This window comes from Merops nubicus, unplaced genomic scaffold (genome assembly GCF_000691845.1).
Source record: "Merops nubicus isolate BGI_N331 unplaced genomic scaffold, ASM69184v1 scaffold19975, whole genome shotgun sequence".
Lineage (NCBI taxonomy): Eukaryota > Metazoa > Chordata > Aves > Coraciiformes > Meropidae > Merops > Merops nubicus.
This window is the reverse complement of record NW_008609201.1, coordinates 1-23486: the sequence shown is the minus strand read 5'-3', so window position 1 is coordinate 23486 and position 23486 is coordinate 1. Positions and strand designations below refer to the sequence as shown.

At 45.9% G+C, this 23486-nt stretch overlaps 1 protein-coding gene across 1 annotated transcript; it reads left to right on the top strand.

Annotated features, from left to right (window-relative positions):
- Positions 1-1736: 1736 nt before the first annotated feature.
- On the top strand, positions 1737-23482 carry RAVER2 (ribonucleoprotein, PTB-binding 2; the record flags this gene model as incomplete). Its single annotated transcript, XM_008940532.1, is given in 12 exon segments — positions 1737-1803; positions 3653-3665; positions 3782-4259; positions 8379-8570; positions 9398-9524; positions 10160-10242; positions 13931-14035; positions 14232-14343; positions 15439-15689; positions 17808-17919; positions 18281-18426; positions 23441-23482. Coding segments are annotated over 12 exon segments (1728 nt in total), but the record flags the coding sequence as incomplete, so codon positions are not given.
- Positions 23483-23486: the final 4 nt, after the last annotated feature.

Sequence of the window (23486 nt, the reverse complement as noted above, 5' to 3'; positions counted from 1 at the left end):
CAGCTGGAGCCTTCTCCTCTGGGGCTGCCCCAGCCCAACTCTCTCCGGCTGGGCTCCCAGCAGAGGGGTTCCCCCCTCGGGGCATTGCTGGGGCTCCTCTGGCCCCGCTCCAGCAGGTCCCTGGCTCTGCTGTGCTGAGGACTCCAGAGCTGCCCCAGCACTGCAGGGGGGTCTCACAGAGCTGGCAGAGGGGCAGCATTGGAAGAGGTTGAAGGTAGAGTTGAGAGAAGTGCCCGTGTTCAAAACCTGGCAGCGTTTGCAGTGACCTGTGGAATTCAGTCTTAAAGTCATTACTAAATTTACTTTGCTTAAATTAGGTTTTAATTTTAAACCTTCCTTACATTCTCATCATGAGACCTGGTAATTACCCCATGAAGATATGTTCAATACAGGCTATTTTCCCTCTCAATTATTAAGTTTCAGGCAGTTACTGGGAAATCATGTGGAATCATCTGATTCACAGACGACTTTCAAAGAAGGATTCAGAGCTGTTTGAAATAATATTTCCTGCTACTTAATCGTGATATAAAACTCAGTGTTACTCTTGTAAAATAACAGAGGAAATAAAAGAGGTAAATATGTCCCTCTTTTTCTAAGTGGGACAAAAGTAACCTTTTCAGACCCTGCAGTGCCACAACACAGCTGAGCTGTACAACACTGTGCAGAAAGTGTCTCCTCATTGTCTCAGGACTGAGAGTGAACTAGCATCTGGTTCTTGTTAGACATCCACAGCCAAATCACCAGCCTGACTTCAACCCTGGAGTTGTGCCTGGTGTGTTTTGCTTTTCAGAAACCACGTCCTTACCTCACCTGATCAGAGGGTGGCTGGTAGCTTGAGAAACACTGCCATATTTAATTCATGTAGTATTTGACAGCTGTTAACTAGTGAAACTAGAGATTGGTGCTCTCTTGACTAAAAGCCATGTACCTGATACTGGCCACAGAGAGCCCAATTAACCTCCTGGCTATATATTGAATTAGCAAACTGGCAAGTGGACTGGGCTGCTGGAAACTGTCAGCAATTAAACTTTCAGACAAAGCTGCTTGATTATTTCTTACTCAAGTGGTCTTTCACTGTTATATCTGGGACTTACCCAAGTTTTAGAATGCATCCATTGGGGTTACTACTCTTGGTTTCTTCCTGGGGATGGTTGGTGTTCCTTGTGGCATTCTCACCACCAAACTAATAATGGTCTGTGTGTTTTGTGGAGCACATTTTACACCTACACCTTGCTTTTGTTGGAGAATAGCTCTAGCAGACTGGTACACAGCTCTTACACCAGCTCCTACCCTCTCCCCATTAATTAGCAGGAGCAAATGATGCTCTTGGGATTGATTCTTCGTTGAGCATCTGTGCAGTAATTGATAGAGGATGCTTTCCTATTTACTGTCTGTTGGTTGAAGGAACAGTCATTATTAAAAGAGAGAAATTGTGGGGGTTTGCTGTGTAATGAACTATGATGTTACTTCTCTTTATCAAAAGACAGTCAACAGGATCCTCTGTTGTGCTGATGTGACTAGATAATGAAAAGTAAAGTGATCAAATTCAGTCAGCCAATTTTAATATGAGATAAAAGCATTGCTGCAGCAGTGTAATCAATTCCTGTAAGAATAAATATTTGATAGTGTTTCTACTGTGAGATTTTCTTTTTATTGGGAAAGTTTGTGGGTTTGGTGTTTTTTTTTCTTGTCTGGTGAATTATTTATCTGATGCTACTTGTATTTTTCTCTTTCAGGAAATCCATGACTTATTTAAAGATTATGAAATCAAATACTGTTACGTGGACAGAAATAAAAGAACAGGTAAGGACTTAAAATCTTCCAGTGTCATACATTTCAATTCTGTGATGAAACTGGTGAGGAACATCATCTGCCACATATGAAGTCATCAGCTTCCCTGCTCTCACATAGCTTGATTGTCCCTCAGTGCCTGTTTTGGCTGCAGAGCTTGTCACCTTCTGTGGAAGCCAGTGGGAGGTTGGAAACTTTGCTGCCAGCTGGAAGTAGATTGGTCCAGTGTGGTACCTCTCAGGTGTGTTCCCTTAGTGAGTGTCTTTTTGGGACAAAGCTAACCCCAACTCTCTGATCTCCTTTGAAAAACTAGTCCTCAGGCCTCTCTTAGGACACACTAAATGGCATCATCAGAGGAAAAACTACCTAGCTCCAGATGCATTTGCCTCAGGTACTGGAAGCCAAAAGCAGGTTATTGAAGGCATACTTAAGCCTTTGAAGGAAGAGCTGTCCAGAATTAAATCCTGAATTATTTAAGTCTGGTCTTCCATTTACAAATTAATCCTCTTAATAGGAGATTCACAGATTTTTAGTGGTTGTGAGGTACAGAAATGGACAAATAGTTATCTACACATTCCTGGCCCTCCTGAGCTATCTCCTGAGGCAACCTTGGTTTCCAGGACAAAAATCTTAATGCCCTAGCTGTGATAGATTTCTGTCAGGATTTTCTGTGGATACTGATGTTTCTTGACACCTACCCCTAAGGAGCAAAAGTTTGTGCTTTACTGTCCCATTATCCTGCAAATTTGATTTCTAAGTATGGAATAAAGCCAGTTGGTGTGTGAGGTGATGTAGTCTGCACAACAAACTGATTGTCTGTGTTCTGCAACACCCACCACCTCTGTAACATGTCATGTGCCCACAAGGAGGTGGACAGAACACACAACTGTGGACAAAGGGAAAGCAACCACCACAGCAGATCCTACCCACTGCCAGTTCTTAAAGATTTTGGTAATGCTTGCTGCTGAGGTTGGTGGGTTTGAAGGCTATTCTGGAAGAAAGGCAGTTGCTGAATTTCTTGAAGGTGATCTTTCACACCTTTAGCATTGAAGACATGTCTCAGTGCCCAACCCTTTGTCCACGAGTGGTTGTCAGCGCTGATGGTATCTCTGGATGAAGTGTGAGACTTGGGTCTGGTCCTTCCATGAGAAGAGCCAAAGGTTCTGCTGAGGACTGGCCTGTGCAGTCCCCTTCAGCTGATCACTGGAAGAAAACACATGAATCACAATTACAGAATCACAGAATGGTTTGAGGTGGAAGGGACCTTTAAAGGTCATCTTGTCCAATTCCCAGTTAGCTTCCATCTGCTTGGTTTACTCCAGACTATCCCATCCTCTTTAATTCACAGGGTATGAGGCAACAGGTGCCAACTCAACCACAGGAGATTCCCTCTGAACATCAGGGAGCACTTTCTCACTGTGAGGGTCACCAAGCATTGTTACAGGTTGCCCAGAGAGGTTGTGGCATCTCCATCCTTTGAGGTTCTAAGAACCCATCTGGACATGGTCTTGTGCAGCCAGCTCTTGGTAGCTCTGCTTGAGCAGAGGGCTGGACCAGGTGACTTCCAGAGGTCCTTGACAACCTCATCCAGTCTGTGATTCTGTGATTGTGTGAAGTGCTTTATAGACTGAAGACCCAGAAGAGATCCAGTGATTCTGAAGTGAGAATTTATGGACGCTGTCTTCAGTGAAGTTCAGTAGAACCAGTAACGTGGTGACTTCAGTATAAAATTTAATTGCTTTTCATTTCCTGAATGTGAAATGTTGTTGGCTTACAGGTAGTGTGGTTGTGCAGATGTGTGGTTGTGTAGTCACTCTGAGCTCATTACTCAGGATGTCCAGTTTTAATAAATATATCACAGCGTATCTCTTTCTGTCACATCTTCAGGGTAAATCCCAAACTTGTTTTACCTGTGAGTTACACCAGGGGGGTTTTGGTGGGAGGGGGAGGCCTAGTAATCCCCTCTGTAGGTGTCGAGGAGCTGTGGCAGGTGATGGAACTTGTTCTGGTGGCTGCGCGGCGAGCAGGCTCAGAGCGCCATCCGGAGGTTCCACCAGCACCCGCTGCGGGGCAGGGAGCTCTCCGTGCAGCTGCAGCCCACAGATGCCTTGCTCTGCATCACCAACCTCCCCGTCTCCCTCACCTTAGAAGAGTTTGAAGAACTGGTGCGTGCCTATGGCAACGTGGAGAGGTGTTTTTTGGTGTACAGTGAAGTTACTGGCCACTCCAAGGGCTATGGCTTTGTGGAGTACATGAAGAAGGACTCTGCTGCCAAGGCGAGGCTGGAACTCCTGGGGAAACAGATGGAGGAGAACACTCTCTTTGCACAGTGGATGGATGTCAACCAGCTGACGACAAATCTTATTCACTCCAAGTGCCTTTGTGTAGATAAATTGCAAAAAGACTGTGCTGATTCAAAAGAACTCATCCAGGCTTTCTCACTAAAGTATAAACCTGTTTTCTGCCAGGTATGTTGAATTTGCCTCTTCTGGAAGATGGTGGTTGTGGTTTAAGGAGCTCTGTATTTGCATCTTCCCTGCTTGCTGTCTTACCCTTTTTATTTCTCATTTAAGTAGTGAATGGTTATGCATCTGCATTGTGATATGTAGAATCAGAAAACTCTTTTGGTTGGAAGAGACCTTGAAGGTCCAGTCCAACCATCCCCCAGCACTGCCAGGTCCCCACTGCCCCATGTCCCTCACACCACATCTCCACAGCTTGGAAACCCCTCCAGGGGTGGGGACTCCACCACTGCCCTGGGCAGCCTGGCACAGCCCTGGGCAACCCTCCAGGGCAAGAAATTGTTCCTCAGGGACAACCTCAACCTCCCCTGGGGCAACTTGAGGCCGTTTCCTCTTGTCCTGTCCCTTGTCCCTTGGGAGCAGAGCCCGACCCCCCCCTGGCTCCAGGCTCCTGTCAGGAGCTGTGCCGAGCCAGAAGGTCTCCCCTGAGCCTCCTTTGCTCCAGGCTCAGCACCCCCAGCTCCCTCAGCTGCTCCTCCCCACACTTGGGCTCTAGACCCTTCCCCAGCAGCTTCGTTGCCCCTCTCTGGCCACACTCCAGCCCCTCCAGGTCTTTCTTGTATTGAGAGGCCCAGATTTGATGCACCACAAATGGTTTATTGGTATGGGTTTGCAGTGACTGGTTGATGTCATCTGGGAATTCTGCAGTAGATCACTGCCATGAAGCACCAATAAAATGTTTCTAAGACATCCCCTCCTCATGTATTTTATTGAAAATCATTTTAGTGAGCTTTTAAAGTAAATGTTAATGATGATTTTGTTGCTAAGTAAGGAAGGCCAGAGTGAATGAACACCTCAAGTGCAACTGTTCAGATAACAGAGAATTTATATATCAAAAACCACCCCATAAGTAACATATTTAAGAAATCTCTGTAAATATGTGATGTGTTTTTTCCCTGACTGGTAAAGATGTAGGCTTGGGATCTTGCAGTTGGTTGGGTTTGCCTGTGGTAGAAGTGGGACATCTTTTGGAGAGCCTGCAGGTACAGAAGAGGTGGAGCCTCTTGAGCCTTTGTAGGTGTGGATCTTTCCTTCTCTTCATCACGTCTTGTGAGACACTAGACCACAAATAAAATGTTGCTCATAGAAGTGGTGCAGACCATGAAGAGGCAGCAGAAAGCAAGCTGGCCTCCTGGTCACCCAGTTGGGTACGGCCTCTGTTGTTGGGTTTGAGCTGGTTGGTTTTTTGTTCAGCATCTTGGAAGGCTGCTCAGGGATCAGCTTCAGGGATGACCTTCAGGAGGTTCCCGGCATCTAGGAGCGGAAGGTCCCTCAGGCTGTCTGGGCTGACCACCTGCAGACCAGCACAGAGTCCCTAGTCCTCCTTTTGAGCCCCAGTAATCTCTGGCTGGCTGAAGTACATCCTTGTACACCAGGAGATGCAGAAATTGGAGGTAACTCTTCCCAGAAACTGGCTGTCCCTCATTACTTGGCACTTGAGTCTCTTTTCTCAGTTGAATGTATCTGGCTTCTGCTTCACCTCACTGGTGATGAGATCGAGGTGCCTTTGCTCCCCACTATTCCCAATTTTCTTCTCTAAGAAGGTATTAAATGCTGTAATCAAGTCACTTCCTTAATCTTTGTTTAATTAGCTAAACAGACTGATCTTTTAAAGTCTTATTGTGGGGCTTTTTTTCCAGCTGTCAGATAATCTGGAGGCTGTTGTCAGCTCCCCCAGCAATTTTTCAACATCCTTTAAAAATCCTGAGGTTCAAAGAGTTAACAGGCTTCTTCTTTCCACTAACAATATTCTATTGTGCAGTTAGAGCCACTTAAAAATTAACTTTTCTCCTTTTAAACCATCTGTGGGTCACACCTGCTGTAGGTGAGGAGGGTCTGTGTGTGTTCTGTCAGTGAAAGGCACTAAAGACACGTTTGGATAAAATACAGGAAGTAAACAGTATGCTTTGGAATTGGGAAATAAGCACCCAGGCAAAAATACATCCAAGAAGAGATTTTTGGCATGTTCTCCTGTTACCTAGAACTTGTATAAACACACTGGGTAATGGGCTAGTAGGTAGATTGTAGAAGTGTGATAACAGAAAAACAATAGGTTTACTTATGATAACTTATTTCTTCTCAGTAATTACAGAATCAAAGCATGGTAGGGGTTGGAAAAGGACCTCTGGACATCATCTCATCCAAAGAGCCTCTCAGAGAATAAACATGAGGTTTGTTGTCAGTTCTGCCCCATGTTTCCACTGGGCATCCAACAGGTAGTGACTGATAAGGGAGGTTCTTATTGAGGGGCTGTGGGGAGAGGCAGCAGAAGTGAGTGATGGAGGTGAAGCCCATGGGCTGAGGGAAGATAGGAGGGTGGAGGTGGGTAAACAAGTAGGTCAGATTTGATAAATGAAAAAGGGAAGGCAGTGGATGAATTCCCATCACAATAGTGCTAATTAGTTTTAGTTTTAGGAGTGAGATGACCTAAAAATTAAGTACAAAGAAAGGAGAAGGAGGAAGACCCAAGAACATTCAGAAAAGGCAAGGAGGAGGGTGTGACTTGATGGGCAGAGGCATAAGAGGAAAACTAGGAGAGGACAGGGTAGCAAAACCCTGGATGGGAAGGGAATTTCAATAGAGAATGACTAGGAGAGCTGTCTCTGTCTGCAAAATTTTTCCTGGAAGAATGAATATGTTTTAGAAAACAAAATGTGTGTTCACACTGGAGTGATTTTACATCTTTGTGGCTCTACAGTCTCTCCCCTCCTTCCTTTTCCTAGTCTTGGCCAGTGCAGCCTTCACACCACTCCTGTGCTCAGACTGTCCCCCCACTGGGGTCACTTGGACCATTTTGCCTCTCTCTTCATATGGCTTCTTTAGCTGCCTTGTGCTGCTTTCATGGCTGGTAACCCTAATGCAGTATTTCATAAAGGAAACATGATCTTTTACCTAAAATTCTTAGCTGGGCTCATGAAATAAACCCTAGTTTATTTTGTTGTGTTCCAAAGTTACCATTTCTTGAAATCAACTTGATTCCTCCACCATTAACAATAGAAATATTTTATCAGGAAGAGCTGAAGCCAGATACACATGGGTCCTAGAAAAATGGCTTTTTCTAAAATTTCAAAGTAAACTATAATGCTTCACCACAGAGACACACATATATATATTTACATAGCATATACATGTCTGTGTATGTTTATATATATATCCCAAAAATACTTGTGTTGTCCAGAGCTCTTCCCAGTCTTGAACAGTGACATTAAAGATCTGACCACCCTCTTTTTCTTCAAAATCCTGGAGATCTGTGTTTCAGCTGTTAGTTTGTGGGACCTAGTAGCTGGGGATAGGTTGTTTTTATCCAGTGAAATCTAGAGGATTTCCTCTCTTCCCCAGCAGAGCTAATATCAGTGGTTCTTTTAGGGATTGGAGATTTTTGCCTAAGCTTTATTCCCTCCCTTCTCACCCCCCTTTTTTTTTTTTGTTGGATTTAAATCTGCTCATTCTGCTATAAAACTCTGCAAACAAAGGGCAGAGCATTGTTCGACACATAAGCCTGTTTCCAGTCTACTTGATTGATCAGTCTGGCATCTTCTCTTGGCATCAAATTCGACCACAGACTTCACATTCTCCTAAAAGGCAGTGCACATGAGTGGAATTTGCATTGTTACATGCTTCAACAACTGTCATGTAGCCTGATGAATGACATTTTTATTATTGTAGGCTTAAAAACTGAACAACGACGAGTTTATAATTCTTACCCTGCAAAATATAAATAAAAATTGCTGTCACATACAGCTGTATTCACCATTTCCTTCTCATTCTTTCTTTATTCTGAAAATAGGTGTTAAATACATGTCATAGCTCAGGTTCTGCAGGAGATGAGGTTGAAGGGAAGGTGGTAATTCAAGTAGATGGAGCGTGCACGCCAAGTATCCTGGGAAGATATGATGTTCAACTTACATCTAGCACGTTTGAGGAGAGAAATACTGATTTGGGAAGGCATTAATGGAGAGCCTCAGCTGCTTGCAAAGTATTTTTGCAAGGGATAGGTGAAAATGCTGCAAGGGCCCTTCCTGAGAGTCTCCATTTTGTTCAATGTGCCCTGAAATATTGTTTCAGTTTGCTCAGGATGAAGACAGTGGTATGGGTGACTTTGCGGTGGTGGAGTATGAAACTGCAGAGCAGGCTGAGAAGGTCCAAGAAGCCACTGATGGCATGGCTGTCAAAGGGAGGAGAATCCAGGTGTCCTACTGTGCCCCGGGAGCGCCGGGCAGAAGCACCTTGGCAGCACTTATAGCAGCACAGAGGATGGTAAGATGTTTGCAAAGCTCTTTTCAGCACGAGTTGGGTCAGAGGGATTCCTGTGTTAGGAAAAGGAACCAAGCTTTTGGGAGCATTTCCCTTCTTTTTATCTCCTCAGCCCAACTCAGTCTCCTTCCCAGGAAAAGCCTGGCCATACTCTACAAGGAGGAAGGGTAAAATGTGGCCATGAGAGATGACAAAGTTATACCTGCAGAGCTCTGGGATTTTGGCAAATTTAATTTTCTGTAAGAGAAATGGTTCCAGTTCAAAACCAAAGTAACTGGAAGTGGAGCCATTTGACAAGCTAAAGCATGGTTTAAAACAGAGAGGCAAGAATTTGTCAAATTTAAGATAAATGTCAAGGTAGGAGGAATAGTTTAATTTCATGCTCGATATAGAAGAAAGCTTTTTACACCCACATCTTATCAAATTGTTTCCTAGAAAATTGGATGTGATAAGTGTTACATGAAGCTGTCTTAAAAGTAGAAGCAGAACAGTCTCATTACCTGGGGTAGCTTTAAGCCCACAGCTTTATAAAAGAGATAAGTGGTGCTATTATAATAAAATACGTGGTATTCATGTTAACAGTGCCTTTCATATTCCCCTTTTTTGATAACTCTGTCTTGGTTTAAGGGAAAAAAAAAACCAAAAATATGTCCCAGGAAAAATATTATGCTTGAGGTTCTAGAGAAATAGTTTGTTAGGGGTTTCATTTGGGGGAAAAGGAGCATGGTAATTTAGGAATGAAATGTGTACATTACCTTTGCACAATTTCAATGTCTTCTCTTGCTTTCTCCTGATTCTAACGTTTGTTTTTGTATCTCTCTGCCTTGGAGATGAGGAACAACAGGAAAGGGCTGCTGCCAGAGCCCAATCCAGTGCAGATTATGAAGAGTTTTAATAACCCAGCCATGTTGCAAATGCTGCTGCAGCCCCAGTTGCGTGGACATCCTGTTAAACCTGGTAAGCTGCTTTAAAACTGAGGTCAAAAAAATGCAGAAAACCCTGTTGTTGGTGACACAAGGCTCTCAGCCAAGGAGAGAAGCAGCAATGCTATTTTAAAATCTCTGCAGACACTGTTTCAGTGGGTCTGTGTATCCACTTGGACATTTTATGAGAGTGAAAGCAAGAGGAGGATTTCTACACTACCATGTCTGGGAAGACTGTAGCATTACCTAAGGTGAGCATGTCCTCACCTTAACTCTGCCATCTCTGAATGTTTATCTTAGAAATGGGGTTAAAATGAAATGTCTTTTGCAGACAAGTTTAAATCTGATTTTAGATCTGAATTTTGCAGCTTGAATCCAGCTCGTTATTCCCTTGGTTGCTGCCATAGTTGTACACAGCATTTCACAAATTATTATCTTTTATTGTTGGTGTTATTATTTTATTTTATTTTACTTTTTAGTTATTAAATTGTTCATATCTCAACCCACAAGTTTTACTGTTGTTGGAAGGTTTAATACAGTGACCTTCAGTATATTGGAAAGTTTTGTGGGAAACAAATCTGAAAAATACAGAATAACTCTTTTTTTTTTTTAAATCTTTACTTCCCTAACTTACAAACCACTGAAACTTTGTCTTGTGTTTCTAAACAGTTCTTGGAGGATCTGCAGGTTTACCTCACCTTATCAATTCAGCAGTTGGCCCACCTTTTTTGCAGTTGAACAAAATTCACCAGGTATGTGATAAAAAGAATTTGTGAAGACTTATTTGTGGAGGTGTCAGCATGAAAAGGATTCTCAAAGATTTAAGAAATTACAACTCAACTGTTTTTGTTAAAGGTACCTTTAGGAAAAGCACTCTGTTATGAGATGCCCTTGGGGATGTAAGAGCAGACCCTGCTTGTTCCACAAGTGAGATATTTTATCTTAACTGAGCTTTTGATTTGCTAACACCTGCCAATGTAGAGACAACTGGCCATTACTGGCAAAAAAAATCCTCTTTAAATGAGAGCTTGAGGAGCATGACATGGAGCTCTCCATTTTCTCTTGGAGCTGCTCATACATACTCCCTGTAGAGACTTGATTGTTTTATCTTATTCCAGCCAAGAAACTTAGCACTGTTACCCTCATTTTAAAGCTTGCAGGGACCACAGTTTTATGCTGCACGTGGCATAAAAAGTGACTTGCAGATGTTACTTCCTAGTCAAAAAAAAGCCCCAAGGTTATAAGCTGTTCTTGGATTATCTGTAATTCACCATAAAGTTGACACGACTCCTGTATAGACACCAGAGCTTCTGAAAGGTACTATAAAGGATAGTTGGGCTGAGTTTGCCCTCAAAATTGGGGATGAGAATATGGGAGACTAGCACCCACAACCAGAACGCCTCCCTGCAGCAGCTCACTTGGCCAGCAGCCTGCCTGCCCTCCACCTTGCCTTGAGGTTCTGTCAGAGTGTTCTCCAGCTCTGCCAGGAGCCACAATTTGCCTTGAATATTCACAGGAGGGGGATTTTCACAAGTACCTAGGAAGGACTGGAGTCAATTGCTTTGACTTACTATTTCTGATGTTTCAGAAATTCCAATTTAAAAACCAAAACCCTCTGGAGTAGTTCTTATTTGTGCTGTCCCTTTGGCAAATGGGCTTAATAGATCTTAAAAACAACCCAATTAAAATGGAGAGATACTCTTTATGTTAAGCATATTTAGCTTTTCAAGGGTTTTTTTTCTGCTAAAAACTGGCAAGTGGATACATTCACTTTGTATAAACACTACTTAATTTTACCCCATTAAATAACTTGATTTTGTCCTGTACAATATAAAAATACATCCTTCTTTGTCCCACTTCAGTTTCAGTGACATTTCCAATGGGTATGTTTAGTCCCTGCTGCTCTCTCTTCAGCCTGGGAGACTCTGTGCTTCCTTGGAAGGCAATGTGGATGTTTTCCAGTCACAGCTGGAGACAGGCATGTTTGACACACTTACCAGGAGGACTGATGATGATCCAACAGTTTTTTGGCTTAAAAGTGCTGCAGCCAGAAAACTTAGTGTTTTCTCTTTAGAGAGACAAGTCTAATTCTCTTCCAGGGAGCTTCCTGCCATTTGGTTAGCTCCAAACCTGGCCTAATAGCTTGAATTTTATTGACAAGGGTTTGATTATCCCAATTCCTTCTATTGAGCACATGTTTTTTTTCTGTTTTTCAGTGATTTATTTCAGAGTATTCTCTAAAGCCAGAGAACCAGGTCACTATTTTTATTGTCCTGAAATTCAGTATTGTCTCAAGAGACAGTGTCTTGGCTTGACTCTCTCCCCACCTCCCCAGCCACACACTGATTCAGCTTCCTGTGTATCTTGGGTTTGCTATTTCACATTCAAGGTCTTGTAAAGTAATACAGTGAGAAGAAACAATATTTTTAGGATGATTAAGCCACAACGTTATAAAATAATTGATAATAAAAGTGTGAACAAAAGGGAATTTGAACAAATGTGTTATTCATCCAGTAATCTTTCAGCTCTGGAGGTAGCATGCCTTTCAACTTTTTTCTTTTAATTTCTCTTAGTTACAATTATCATGTGCCAAAATAATGCATTTGAAGCTTCCTCAGAGATGTGTTTTTCTCAGTCATCCAGCAGTTTATTAAATCTTTATTAACCCAGAGACTTTCTTTTCAGGAAGGCCACAGAGATGATCAAAGGGCTGGAACCCCTCTCCTACAAGGGCAGGCTGAGAGAGTTGGGGTTTTTCAGCCTGGAGAAGAGAAGGCTCCAGGGAGACCTTCTTGTGGCCTTCAGGACTTAGAGGGGCCTGAAAGAAAGCTGGGGAGGGGCTTTTTAGAAGGTCTGGTGGTGATAGGATGAGGGATAATGGGTTCAGACTGTGTGCTGGTTCAGACAGAGCAGTTAATTAGAAGAGCTTTAGCTAAAAAGTAAAATAATTGAGCAGAACCAGCTCTATTTACCCCAAACCAGGACAGACTGGAAGAGAGGAGATTTAGATGAGAAATTAGGAAGGAGTTCTTCCTTCTGAGAGGGGTGAGACATTGAAACCAGTGGCCCAGGAAAGTTTTGCTCACTGGAGGTGTTAGAATAAACAGCCCTGGATAATTTCTACTGCAAATCACTAAAAAAATTAAAATAGCAGATGTACTCATTTAGATGTAGCACTTCTTTTTTTTGTTTTGTTTTAAATTGCACATTTCTGAGTCTAGAAGACCATATTATAGGCATAGAGGGTTTTCTCCCCAGGGAATTGGACCTTACAGAGACCCAGCCTAAGCTTGAAAATATTTGTGAGATGTTTTGCAGGAGGCTGCAAAATCTGCAAAGCTGTGAGTCAGGAGAGCTGCCTTCTTTTTGGGCATGTTCCTTACCTGTTTTTGATGGCCTTTGTTATGTAGGAGGTGTCAAAAAAAATGAGGCAGGCTGTACTCAGCATGATGTGACACCCTGTACCAAAAGGCTTGTAGATCCACCTATATTTTGCCTGGCAAATCATGCTCAGGAGCTGCTGCCTGAAAGACAGTTTCAAGCCTGTGTTCAGCTCACATGAATCATAATGTGGTTTTGTGATCCAGGGTGGACACAAGGTTTCTTTCAAGCCACTGTGCTAGCCAGAGCACTTAATGCTGTATATACCAACAGCAGAGTCTGAATGTGGTGCCCTCAAGTTGTGAAGTGGCTCAATTGTGGTGGAAAACTAATGAATTTTTTAAATGAAAAAATATTAATATTTTATAGACCTGATAATCTGTAGGCAGTATGATTTGTAAGCTTTTCAGTGATTCTGGAATAGACTTTAATGTAGATATTTGCTGCTAAAAAGGAGGGAAAACATATCTGGATATTCCTCTTTGAAAATAAAGATACTTTTTGGCAGCTGTAAAACAAGGGCTGATAGTCCTTGCTGATTACAAGCCACTCCTGTGAACTGTATAGATATTTGGTGCAGATTATGTATGAGAATTGCAATGCAAGGCACAACACAGAAGTTAATAAAGCCCTTATTCATAGAGCTCATAAATCCCCTGCAGTCCTTGGGTCTCATCTTTCTTGTTGGCACTGTAGGGATCTCCTCTAGCTGGTGTGGCTGCAGAGGCTTCAGACATGTTGAACTTTCCCTGTTGGCTGAGACACAGGGTCTGCCCTGGAGGTTGGCTTCTATTTGGAGTATACCCTTGATCCTTTAAAAGCCATCAGAAAGCTTAGCAGTGTTTGGGAGGTGCAAAAAAGGGCTTGGTGGGAGAGAGGGTGAAAAAACTTGAAATAACCTTCTATGGATGAAGGAAAAATTTAGTTCTGTGGAGCAAAAAAACTGTTTTCCTTTGCTGTATGAACTCAAAAACTAATTTAAATTTCTATAAGCAGTGTCCTCTGAAAATGTTTCTTTGCTGTGACTGTCAGCTAACACTTCTCTTGATCATCTCACAGAGCTCCATTCTGGGGAGTGCCTCTAACGTCCTGCTGCAGAGCCCTGCTCACCTGCCCCTGCCCCAGCAGCAGCTGGTGAAGATGGAGAGCATCCAGCCTAACAGTGTAAGGCCATCACTGCAGCCTGCACTCTCTGCACGCTCTTGCAACTGCTCAAACAAGGCATTTTGTTCACCTAGCATAATTTAACCCTTTCCTGTATCCACAAAGATTCACCAAATATAAAAGTTAGAAAAAAAAATAACAGCTCCAGGCAGATGATTTGAATCGTTTACACAGTTTTTTTTATTCTTCCTCACAGAAACCAAGTTTGCTGGGAGAACCTCCAACGATGCTGCTCCAGACAGTCCTGGGAATAGGGGTAATGCCAGCAGCCAGTTCAGGGATGGGAACCCGTGGAGAAGCTCTCAAGTGTAAATGGCATTTTATTTCATACCAGATCAGTGGAGATGCTCAGCTTGAAAAGATGCACCTTATTTTCTCCCATTTTGGCAAAAACAGTAATACATGTGAACCTTAGCACTGCCCAGTGAGGTAGGCAGAGAGCTGGGCAGTAAGTCATGACTATGTCATTATTTATCTATATAACCTGCTGGCTTAAGCAGGAAACAAAACTAGAAATATCTTGCCTTGTTGTGTGGCTTCTCTCCTCTCTTTGTCAGGGAAGAAAGAGCCCAGTGTGGCATTGGTTGAATATTTGCAGGTTGCTAAATATTCTGCTTGCACAGTTGCCACTGTTCTTATTATGCTCAGAACATGTTTTTATATAGGACCAAAACTGTTGTTTCAAAGCAGGTAAATCTGAGTTGCTGAAGAGGTGCCACAAATAAGGTGTTTTGTATTAATTTCATGAAGCAGTGGAGCTTTAACATCCAGTCTGTGATGGACATCAGTTTGGAATGTTCTGCACCAGCAATGCCCTCAATTTTTATTAGAAAAGACCAGTTTTGGTAACTCTTAGTGTAGCTTTTTTGTTTCCTCCACTGAGAGCCACATACTCTGCAATTGTGAACACGGGCTGAGTGATAGTAGTAACCAGGAGCAAGGAAAAGCTTGTGGGGCAGGGGATGGGGGAGGGAGAAAACTATTCTGCAAGTCTAGATTTTAATTCTGGAGAACATTTTCTAGATGTTTGGTCTGTGAAAAGGATTTGACTAACCAGTAAAATACCTGCATGCCAGTTGAGGTGAGGTTTTCCCCCTCTCTTCCAATAGAGGAGCCTTTAAGATGTTGTTTGCAGGTCTTTTGAAAGGGACAGGACACATTAAGTAATTTGTTATCACCCTGCATGTTTAGAAAAGTCAGATTTCTCATATTGTGTTAGCTTTAAATGGATTGTTTCACTGCTAGGAGTGGTAAAAGTATCAAAACTCTCCCCAGAATCCAGTGTTCTGGGCGAGCTGTAAAACAGATCTCTGTTTTCCTCATCACTTAGTGAAGCCCACAAACAAAATGTACTGATAAATCTTGCCTAACAGAAAAGTTTCTCCATTTATGGTCGACTGCAGCATCTCCTCTGACTCCCGTTCCAGCGGCGGCGGCGGGGATGGGCGTGCTGCCATTCTTCCCAAATCAGCACGTGGTTGGGCCAGCAGTGCCAGGGCAAAACAACCCTCCAGAGAAGCAGTCACCTGGGGAAGTGCTCGCCTCGGGATCCCAGCCTTACCCCCAGACCTCAGCCAACCTGCCCGTGGGAGCTCTGCGGGCCGGGCACGCCAAGCAGCACAGCCAGCTCAGGGGTCCTGACCCCAGCCTGGGGGTAAGCAGCAGCACAGGCACAGCTTCCCTGGTTTTAACTGTCTTCTGCATGGGTTCTCTCTGTATTTTCACATGGTGAAGAGTTAACTGTGACTGCTTAGTGTGGTTCTTCACTGTAAAATTTGCTAGATCACAGGATCGTTCGTGAGACATTTTAAGGTCACTTCAGTGAGAAATAATAGGGAGAGAACAATAATGCTTTTTGGTGGTCCAGATGAATGCACAACAGAATCTTTTTACAATGCCAGAGGGATTTTTTTTTCCATGTGTGTGCCACACAGTGTTCCATGATGAAATGATCTTGAGGGCAACGTCCGTTTTAAGGACAGAAAGTTGGACTTGTGGTGGAATTTCATGACTCAGCAGGAGCAATCCTGGTGGTGTGTCCAGGTTTGTAGGAAACCTTGGGGGTTTCAGGTGGTGTGGATACCTATATAGGTGTGTAAATTTACCTCTCTTAACCTGTGCCTTCTTAGCCACAGCTGACATATTTCTAGTCTGTATCACTTTCAATATTTATTCCCCTGAAGGCAGGGAATGGGAGGACGATAGGGTAGGATTTGGGGTGAGCCAGAATGGTCTAAATATATTTCTATGAATATTATTTATCAGGAAACATTATTTTTTTTGAAATCCTGGTAGTTGAATTGTTCCCTTTTCTGCATCAATAGAATATCTTGACAAGACAGCCCCAGCCTGTGTGCTGACACTGAATGGTCACACTGCCTTAAACACCTGCTTTTGCATCCACATAGAGAATTTCAGCACTCTGCTGAAGCTTTTTCTGCTTGAAAACTAGTCTCACTGGCTCTGAGAAATTGTTGGTTAATACTATTTTACTAAAAAAATGTGTTACTGCATTAAAATAATGCATTGGTTTTCCTTAATGGGCTTTGAAAACAATGAAAAAACCAGAGGTAGAGGAGGATGCTGTATAAAACACCTTTCAGCTCTGTATTTCAGGCAGGCTGTGTAACTCACCTGAGCTTCTGCACCCTTATTCCTGGTGGAGTTTTGAACATAAGCTAAGGAGATGCAGTGAAACCTTCCTAGGCCTTCACAGAAAACACTGCTCCTGGTTTGGAGGAGTGAGTCAGTCCTGACACTGCATTTCCACTCACAAACATTTTCCCCTTTTAAGTATGGGCTTGTGTAAGAGTGGTCAGTCAGATCACAGAAGCATAAAATCATGGGTCCAACCATCCCCCAGCACTGCCAGGTCCCCACTGCCCCGTGTCCCTCACCCCACATCTCCACGGCTTGGAAACCCCTCCAGGGGTGGGGACTCCACCACTGCCCTGGGCAGCCTGGCACAGCCCTGGGCAACCCTCCAGGGCAAGAAATTGTTCCTCAGGGACAACCTCAACCTCACCTGGGGCAACTTGAGGCCATTTCCTCTTGTCCTGTCCCTTGTCCCTTGGGAGCAGAGCCCGACCCCCCCCTGGCTCCAGGCTCCTGTCAGGAGCTGTGCAGAGCCAGAAGGTCTCCCCTGAGCCTCCTTTGCTCCAGGCGCAGCACCCCCAGCTCCCTCAGCTGCTCCTCCCCACACTTGGGCTCTAGACCCTTCCCCAGCAGCTCCGTTGCCCTTCTCTGGCCACGCTCCAGCCCCTCAAGGTCCTTCTGGGAGGGAGGGGCTCAAAACTGACCCCAGGGTTTGGAGTGTGGCCTCCCCAGTGCCAAGTCCAGGGGGACAATCCTTGCTCCAAGATGTGCTATAGTGGCAGATTGCAGAGAAGATAATCTCCAGGCCAGGGTCCATTTCTTCTCCATTTGCTTGGGACTCTGGGTGAGAAGAGTTGATTTTGTCTTGGCCCTGTTCTCAGTGCTAGCTCCCCATGCCTGGGCTCGTTCTGGTGGTCATTATTCATTTACTTCAATATAGAAGATTTTTTTCTGTTTGTTTTTTAATATCCTTTAGTAACTTAAAATCTAAAGAGAAACATTCCTACAAAATTATTTGGCGAGAAAAAACCACAGGCAGCTCGTCCAGAGAGTTGTCCCTGGTATTTAAGTTTTTCTGTTGACATTTCACAGGGCTGAGCTTTTTTTCAAAATGCTGTGAGGTCCTTTATTTCTGACAGCCTTCTAATGCCCACTGACCTCTGCAATTGTCTCACAGACCCCCTTGAAGAAACAGACTTCACTGCTTGGAGAACCACCAAAAGAAATACGGCTGAGTACCAACCCCTACTTGAATTTGGCAAGTGTGTTGCCTGGTATATGTCTTCCAGGTGAGCAAACACTTAGTGGGTTTAGCTGCAGATTTCCTTGGGCAGGGTGGAGTAAGTGGTTATTCTGTCCAGCAGGTGGTTCCAGTGACCACATTTAGTCTTTAAGGAAATTTGTCTTAAGATTGTGATGTAGTCTGTCCTCATAGTTAATGTTTTATTTGGGAAGGGTAAAGATTCAGAGTTAATTGGCCTGCTGATGTAGACAAACTTCTAGAAAGCCTTTCAGTTATTAAAAGCTGATTAATTTGGAGCAAAAATTTCTGGTTGAATTTCTGGTTTTCACCTCAGAATATTGCGAAACAAGAGTGCAACCTGGTTTGTGCAGCTCATTCCAATCACCTATTCATTGTGTTACCAACAGCCATTGCCAGCAAAGCCTCCAGTCCACAGCAGCAGGCTGGGCTTCCCAACAACGTGGTGGATGCTGCTGTGTCTCAGGGACCAACGTCACAGCATGCAGTGGAACATTATTTGAGTTACTCTCAGCAGCATGGGGAGTACACCCAGGTATGTTGTCCTGCAGTGCTTTCTTCTGAAGCCTGGCTTGTCACTCAGGGCTCTGGCAGTGGGGTTTTTGACAGAGATCTGCTCAGAGATCCCTCCCTCAGCTGCTCATGGGGTTTTCTTAATGTGTACTGTTAATACACTTCTTGGTACACCTAGAATCATAGACTGCTTTGGGTGGGAAGGGACCTTAAATGCCATCTGGTCCAACCCCCTGCAGGGAGCAGGGACATCTGCAGCTAGAGCAGGGTGCTCAGAGCTCCATCCAACCTCCCCTGGGATGGGGCAGTGACCACCTCTCTGGGCAGCCTGTATCTCACCACCTTCAGCATAAAGTATTTCTTCCTTCTCTCTTGTCTAAATCTCCCTCTTTTAGTTGCAAACCACCCCACCTTGTGCTGTTGCAGCAGGCCCAGCATCAGGTACCACTCTCCAGCAGTGCCTAGGCTTCCCTGCAGCTTAAGCCCTTTTCTTCCTGCTGCACCTTGTAGGTCCTCCTTCAGCTTAGACAGGAACCTTATCTCTTCTAGTGTATGGAACAGATTTAGCACATCTCATGAGGGTCCAAAAATGAAAGCCTGGAGACATTCTCTGCTAGGGTGTCATAGCCACAGAAATGTTGCTTCTTGAGAACCTGAATTCAGTGCAGCAGGCTGAAAAATTCTCTCTCTTACAGCTTCTGGCTTGGCTTTTCTCTGTCTTCCAAACCAACAAGTTCTTCTTTTTCCCCTCCAAAGTTTTCAAGTCTTCTGCTTGCCCCCAGAGCAGCCTGTGCTGTCTACCAGGGGTTCCTGTGTAGCTCAGGGAATTTTGGCAGTCTCTGGTTTCACTGCACAGGAGTCCTGCTGCCCTGTTTGGTGACTGGGGAGTGGAAGGGCTGGAAAGTGTTGAGAGTGGGTGCTGGGACTCTGGAACACTGTGAATGACATTTCAGTGTGTTCCTTAGCCAGTGCCAGCCTGTGTGGGAGGATAACTGCATGCAGATCAGATAAGAGAACTGAATCGTGGTGCCATCAGGTAACCTGTATCAAAATCCTGGTCTGCACTGAGACCCCCACCCTGGCTCTGCTGTGGCTCTTCTCCTGCCCTGGCCCCATCACCTCCTGCTCCCCAGAGGACCTCTCCCTCCTGATCTCCCCTCCTGCAGAGGCAGAAACAATCCCTGCTCCCCTCTCCTGGGCTGCTGGCGAGGAAATTGCGTTGCTCCAGACCTGCTGGTCAGAGCAGGGCTGCTCTGGGGGACAGAGAGGGGTGCAGGGGTGGGCTTGGAATCAGAAGGGTCTCAGCCTGGCTGGGAGGGGTGAAGAGGTGATGGGGTCTCTGCATGGCATCCCTCAGGTCAGGTCTGGTGACTGTTGGGGTTACAGAAGCCAGAGAGATGTCCTGTGTGTTCCATGAGAGCACTGACGTGGTCTTGGATATTGAGTTTGAATCTGATCCTTGGCTTTGAATTCATGTTGGTGTCTCCTGGAGGTAGTTCCTAACACCCAATCCTTAAAATGCTGTCAAAAAAAAATCAGTGATGTTGTCATAGTAGCACTTTTAGTAATATCTTCAGTAACATGAAGGACTCAAATGATGTCACTGAGGCACAGAGGTGCCACATGTCATCACTCAGCTATAGTTGGACTGTCCCTTCCAAGTAACAGAAGTGATGTTGTGTCCACTGCCAAGGCACTGGTGTCTTCTGTATCTTTTAAGCCCTGAACATAGTTTTACTTGTTTGGTTTGAGCTCTGTCACTGCTGTTCAAGATGTTCTGATGCTTCTTGGAGAGCTCTGCCTGTTACCCATGCTCCTGCCCTGTGAGGCCACGAGAACTGCTGTCATTTGAAGCGACCTTTGTAGACAGGTTTTCCCTCCATTGTAGGAGGCTGTTCAGCAGTGGTATCAGCACTATGCTCAGGCATATAGCTCTGCCCAGGCAAGAGGAGATGACTTTGAAAGGGAAGCCTCTGAGGTGAGAAATCCTTTCCTTTTCTCCCTGTCTCCACTGGCTGTTTCTTCCATCAGCTGCCAGGGTGCTTGGGGACACAGGACACACGCTTGGTTTGTTGTGGCTGCTGCTGGTGGTCCCACAGGAGTCAGGGGCTGGAGGGCCTGGGGCAGCTGGCACTGCATGGTCACCTCCTGCAGGGAACCATCACCCTCCAGCATTCAGTCACGCTTTTTGGCATGGATAGTCCTCTAGACTCCCCCAACCCAAAGTCACTGGAGAGCTCAGGAGTCTCCTGAAGATACCCCAACCACACCACAGCATTCCTTCCCAGTGAGTCTGCCCAAGGCTTGTCTCTCACCCAGGCCTGAGGTTTCTGTGACTGAGGAGAAGCACACTTGTGGTGTGTTTTAGGGAGTTGTGTGAGCTAAGCTATCCCAAATCCTGTGTTCTGCTCACAGAACTGCTGCATGCCTGAGCTGCTGTGAGTTGTACATTCCTTTCAGCAGCTGAGCTTGCCTCAGCTACTGTCCTATCTGCCGAGTCCTCGTTACTGTATCAAGCACAAATTAAACCTCTTTTGTTTCAACTTCTGCTGGATCATGGATCCCATTCTGCATTTAGGAATCTACAGGTGGATCTTACCCAGACCACAGGACCTGCTTGCAGGTCATGCCTACACTTTGCAGTGGAGCCCAGGGGTCATACCAGCCAGGCAGCTTCCACCTTCCTCCACAAAACCCCTTAAAGAAGGTGAGGAGAGACCCAGCAGAGTGGCTGCAGATGCAGCCTGAGCCAGCAGCTCGTTTGGAAGCATCTCATTTGTCTTGTGCTGCCACCGAGTGGACTTTGGACCCACAGCAGGCCAAGGCAGAGCTTTTCCACTGCATCCCTGCTCCTCAGGATCTCCTGTGGTTCCTGGTGGAGGTGGTAAATGAAAGCAGTGGCTGAGCAGGGTGGCAGAGCTCCCCCCGAGCCCTCCAGCACCCTGGAGATCAGTGCTTCTCACTGCCCACAAACCACCAAAACCCCAGGCAAGGAGGGGCTGGATTATTTGGGTACAGATGTCTTGGAGAGATGGTACCTGTGAGGGTGAACATGCAAAAACACCTTGAGGGAGGCAAATAAAGTAGGAAGTGACTGAAGGAGGAGGAGGAGTCCACACTGCCTTTAGATGGGGCTTTTGGCTTGACCTCACTGGGGTAAAACCTCTGAAGTGGAGTTAGCAAGTCAAGGCAGCATCCAGCTGACCTACAGCCTCCACTTTGTAGTGCTCCTACCTGGAGGAAAACCATTTTTAACCAGCTTTCATTTGAAATTAGACATCACCTACAACCTCCTTCAGCCAGACTCGTTGAGCAAAGATTCCTTTGTCTGCTGCACCCCACAGACACTTCAGTTGTACTTGGGAGGGGTGGGGGAGTGCTGTGAGGACCAGCTTAAGTCTGGACTAACAGGAGGCTGGTTTAGCTGAGGTGGAGATGATGGTGTGTGATAAAAGCTTTGTGTAGGCTGAACAAAGCACTTCTTCCCTGAGGAATTCAGACCCTCCTGCCGCAGGTGAATCACTTTGCTCCTGGTTTGATGGATGGGAGAGACCTTAAAAGCCAGGCTGTCCTCTGTTTTGGGCAAGAGGAGCCACCAGCCCCCGTGGCACCCCCAGCCCCCCTGCCCAGCTCTCCTCTGTCACAGCATGAAGTCAGGGCTCAGCACACCGTGTTCTGGCATCTGGGGCACTCGTGTCTCAGGCTTGGCACGAGGCTCCCGGGTTCTGGAGGGGATTGAGGAGGAACACAACACTGGAGTGATTCATGGCTCCTGGACAGGAGACAGGGCCTGGCTGGAGCTTGGGCCCGGACACGGCGCCATGGGCTGGGAAATCTTTAGCTCTGGGCAGCAAAACCGTGGAGCTTCCAGGTTCCTGATGGGGCTGGAAAGGAGAAACTGGGATGGGAGAAGGAGCGAGGCTGGGGTTGAACAAAACCTGGCGGTTCGTCTCCAGTGTGGAGGGCAAAGCTTGGGTGTGAGGGTTTGTCTGAATGCCAGATGCCATGAAAGGCAGAAAGAGTGGCTGGTGGACAGGACACCCGTGATGGCTCAGGGATGTGTGGTCAGCTCAGCTCAGTGAGATAAGGAATTAGTGTCCTGGTTGGTGAAACACAGTGAGGTTTCTAGAGTACTCATTCCATCAAGAACCAGAACCCCTGGTCTTTTCATCCAGGAGCCAGCCATAGCCCAGGACACAGCCTGGTTGAGCAGGGTGTGGTGAGATCAGGTTCAGGTGGGTGTTCCAGGGCAGGTGCTTCCGGCTTTTAGAACAAAGCAATTGTTTAAGCCAGTTGGTAATTAAATTAATGGATTAAGGGGGGAAGAGGAGACATGATGAAGAGGCAGTGATGAGGGTGGTGGGCTCTGGGGGTGTGTGCAGCTTCTGGTGCTCTAGGTGCAGAGGCAGTGCAGCATCCTGCTCAAAGAGGACCTGAACCCGAGTCCTGCATACCTCAGAGAGCCCTTGGTGGTGGGGCAGCCCTAGGGCACCCGTGCCCTCACCAGGAACCCTCCCCTGGGACCCGCAGGACTTTCTGTGCACGGGAGTGAGGCGGGTCAGTTGAATGGGAGTTGTGGTTAGAGACCTGTTCCTGCTCTCTCCATCACTTCACCCCCACACGTGCCCTCATGCCCGCAGTGGCAGCTGGTGACGTGCCATCCACAGCACCGACCCGCTCTGGCGTGGCTGGGACCACGGCCCTCAGCAGCGATGTGCCAGGACACTCTGGCCCACACAGAGGTGTCTGGCGGCGCCTGAGCTGCTCGGGCAGGGCATGGCCCTGGCACTGCTGCTGTCCACCCTGGTGCCCTCACGGAAACAGGCGGGTGGTGGGTGGGGCACCGGTGCGCTGGCAGAGGTCTGGAGGCGGGGTGGTGATTTCTTTTAGGGAAAGGGCACCAACACTGACTCACGAGCTGTGTATAGCCAGACCTTAACGCCGCAGGGGTCAGTCCCGGGGCTAATTCCCAGCCTGGAGCTGGATTTACAGCCGCAGTTCTCTGGCTCACCCGTCCCTTTTCCTCCCGCCCTCAGGTGGCCCCGCCGCGCAGCGAGAAGCGCAGCTCCTCGTACCTGCTCT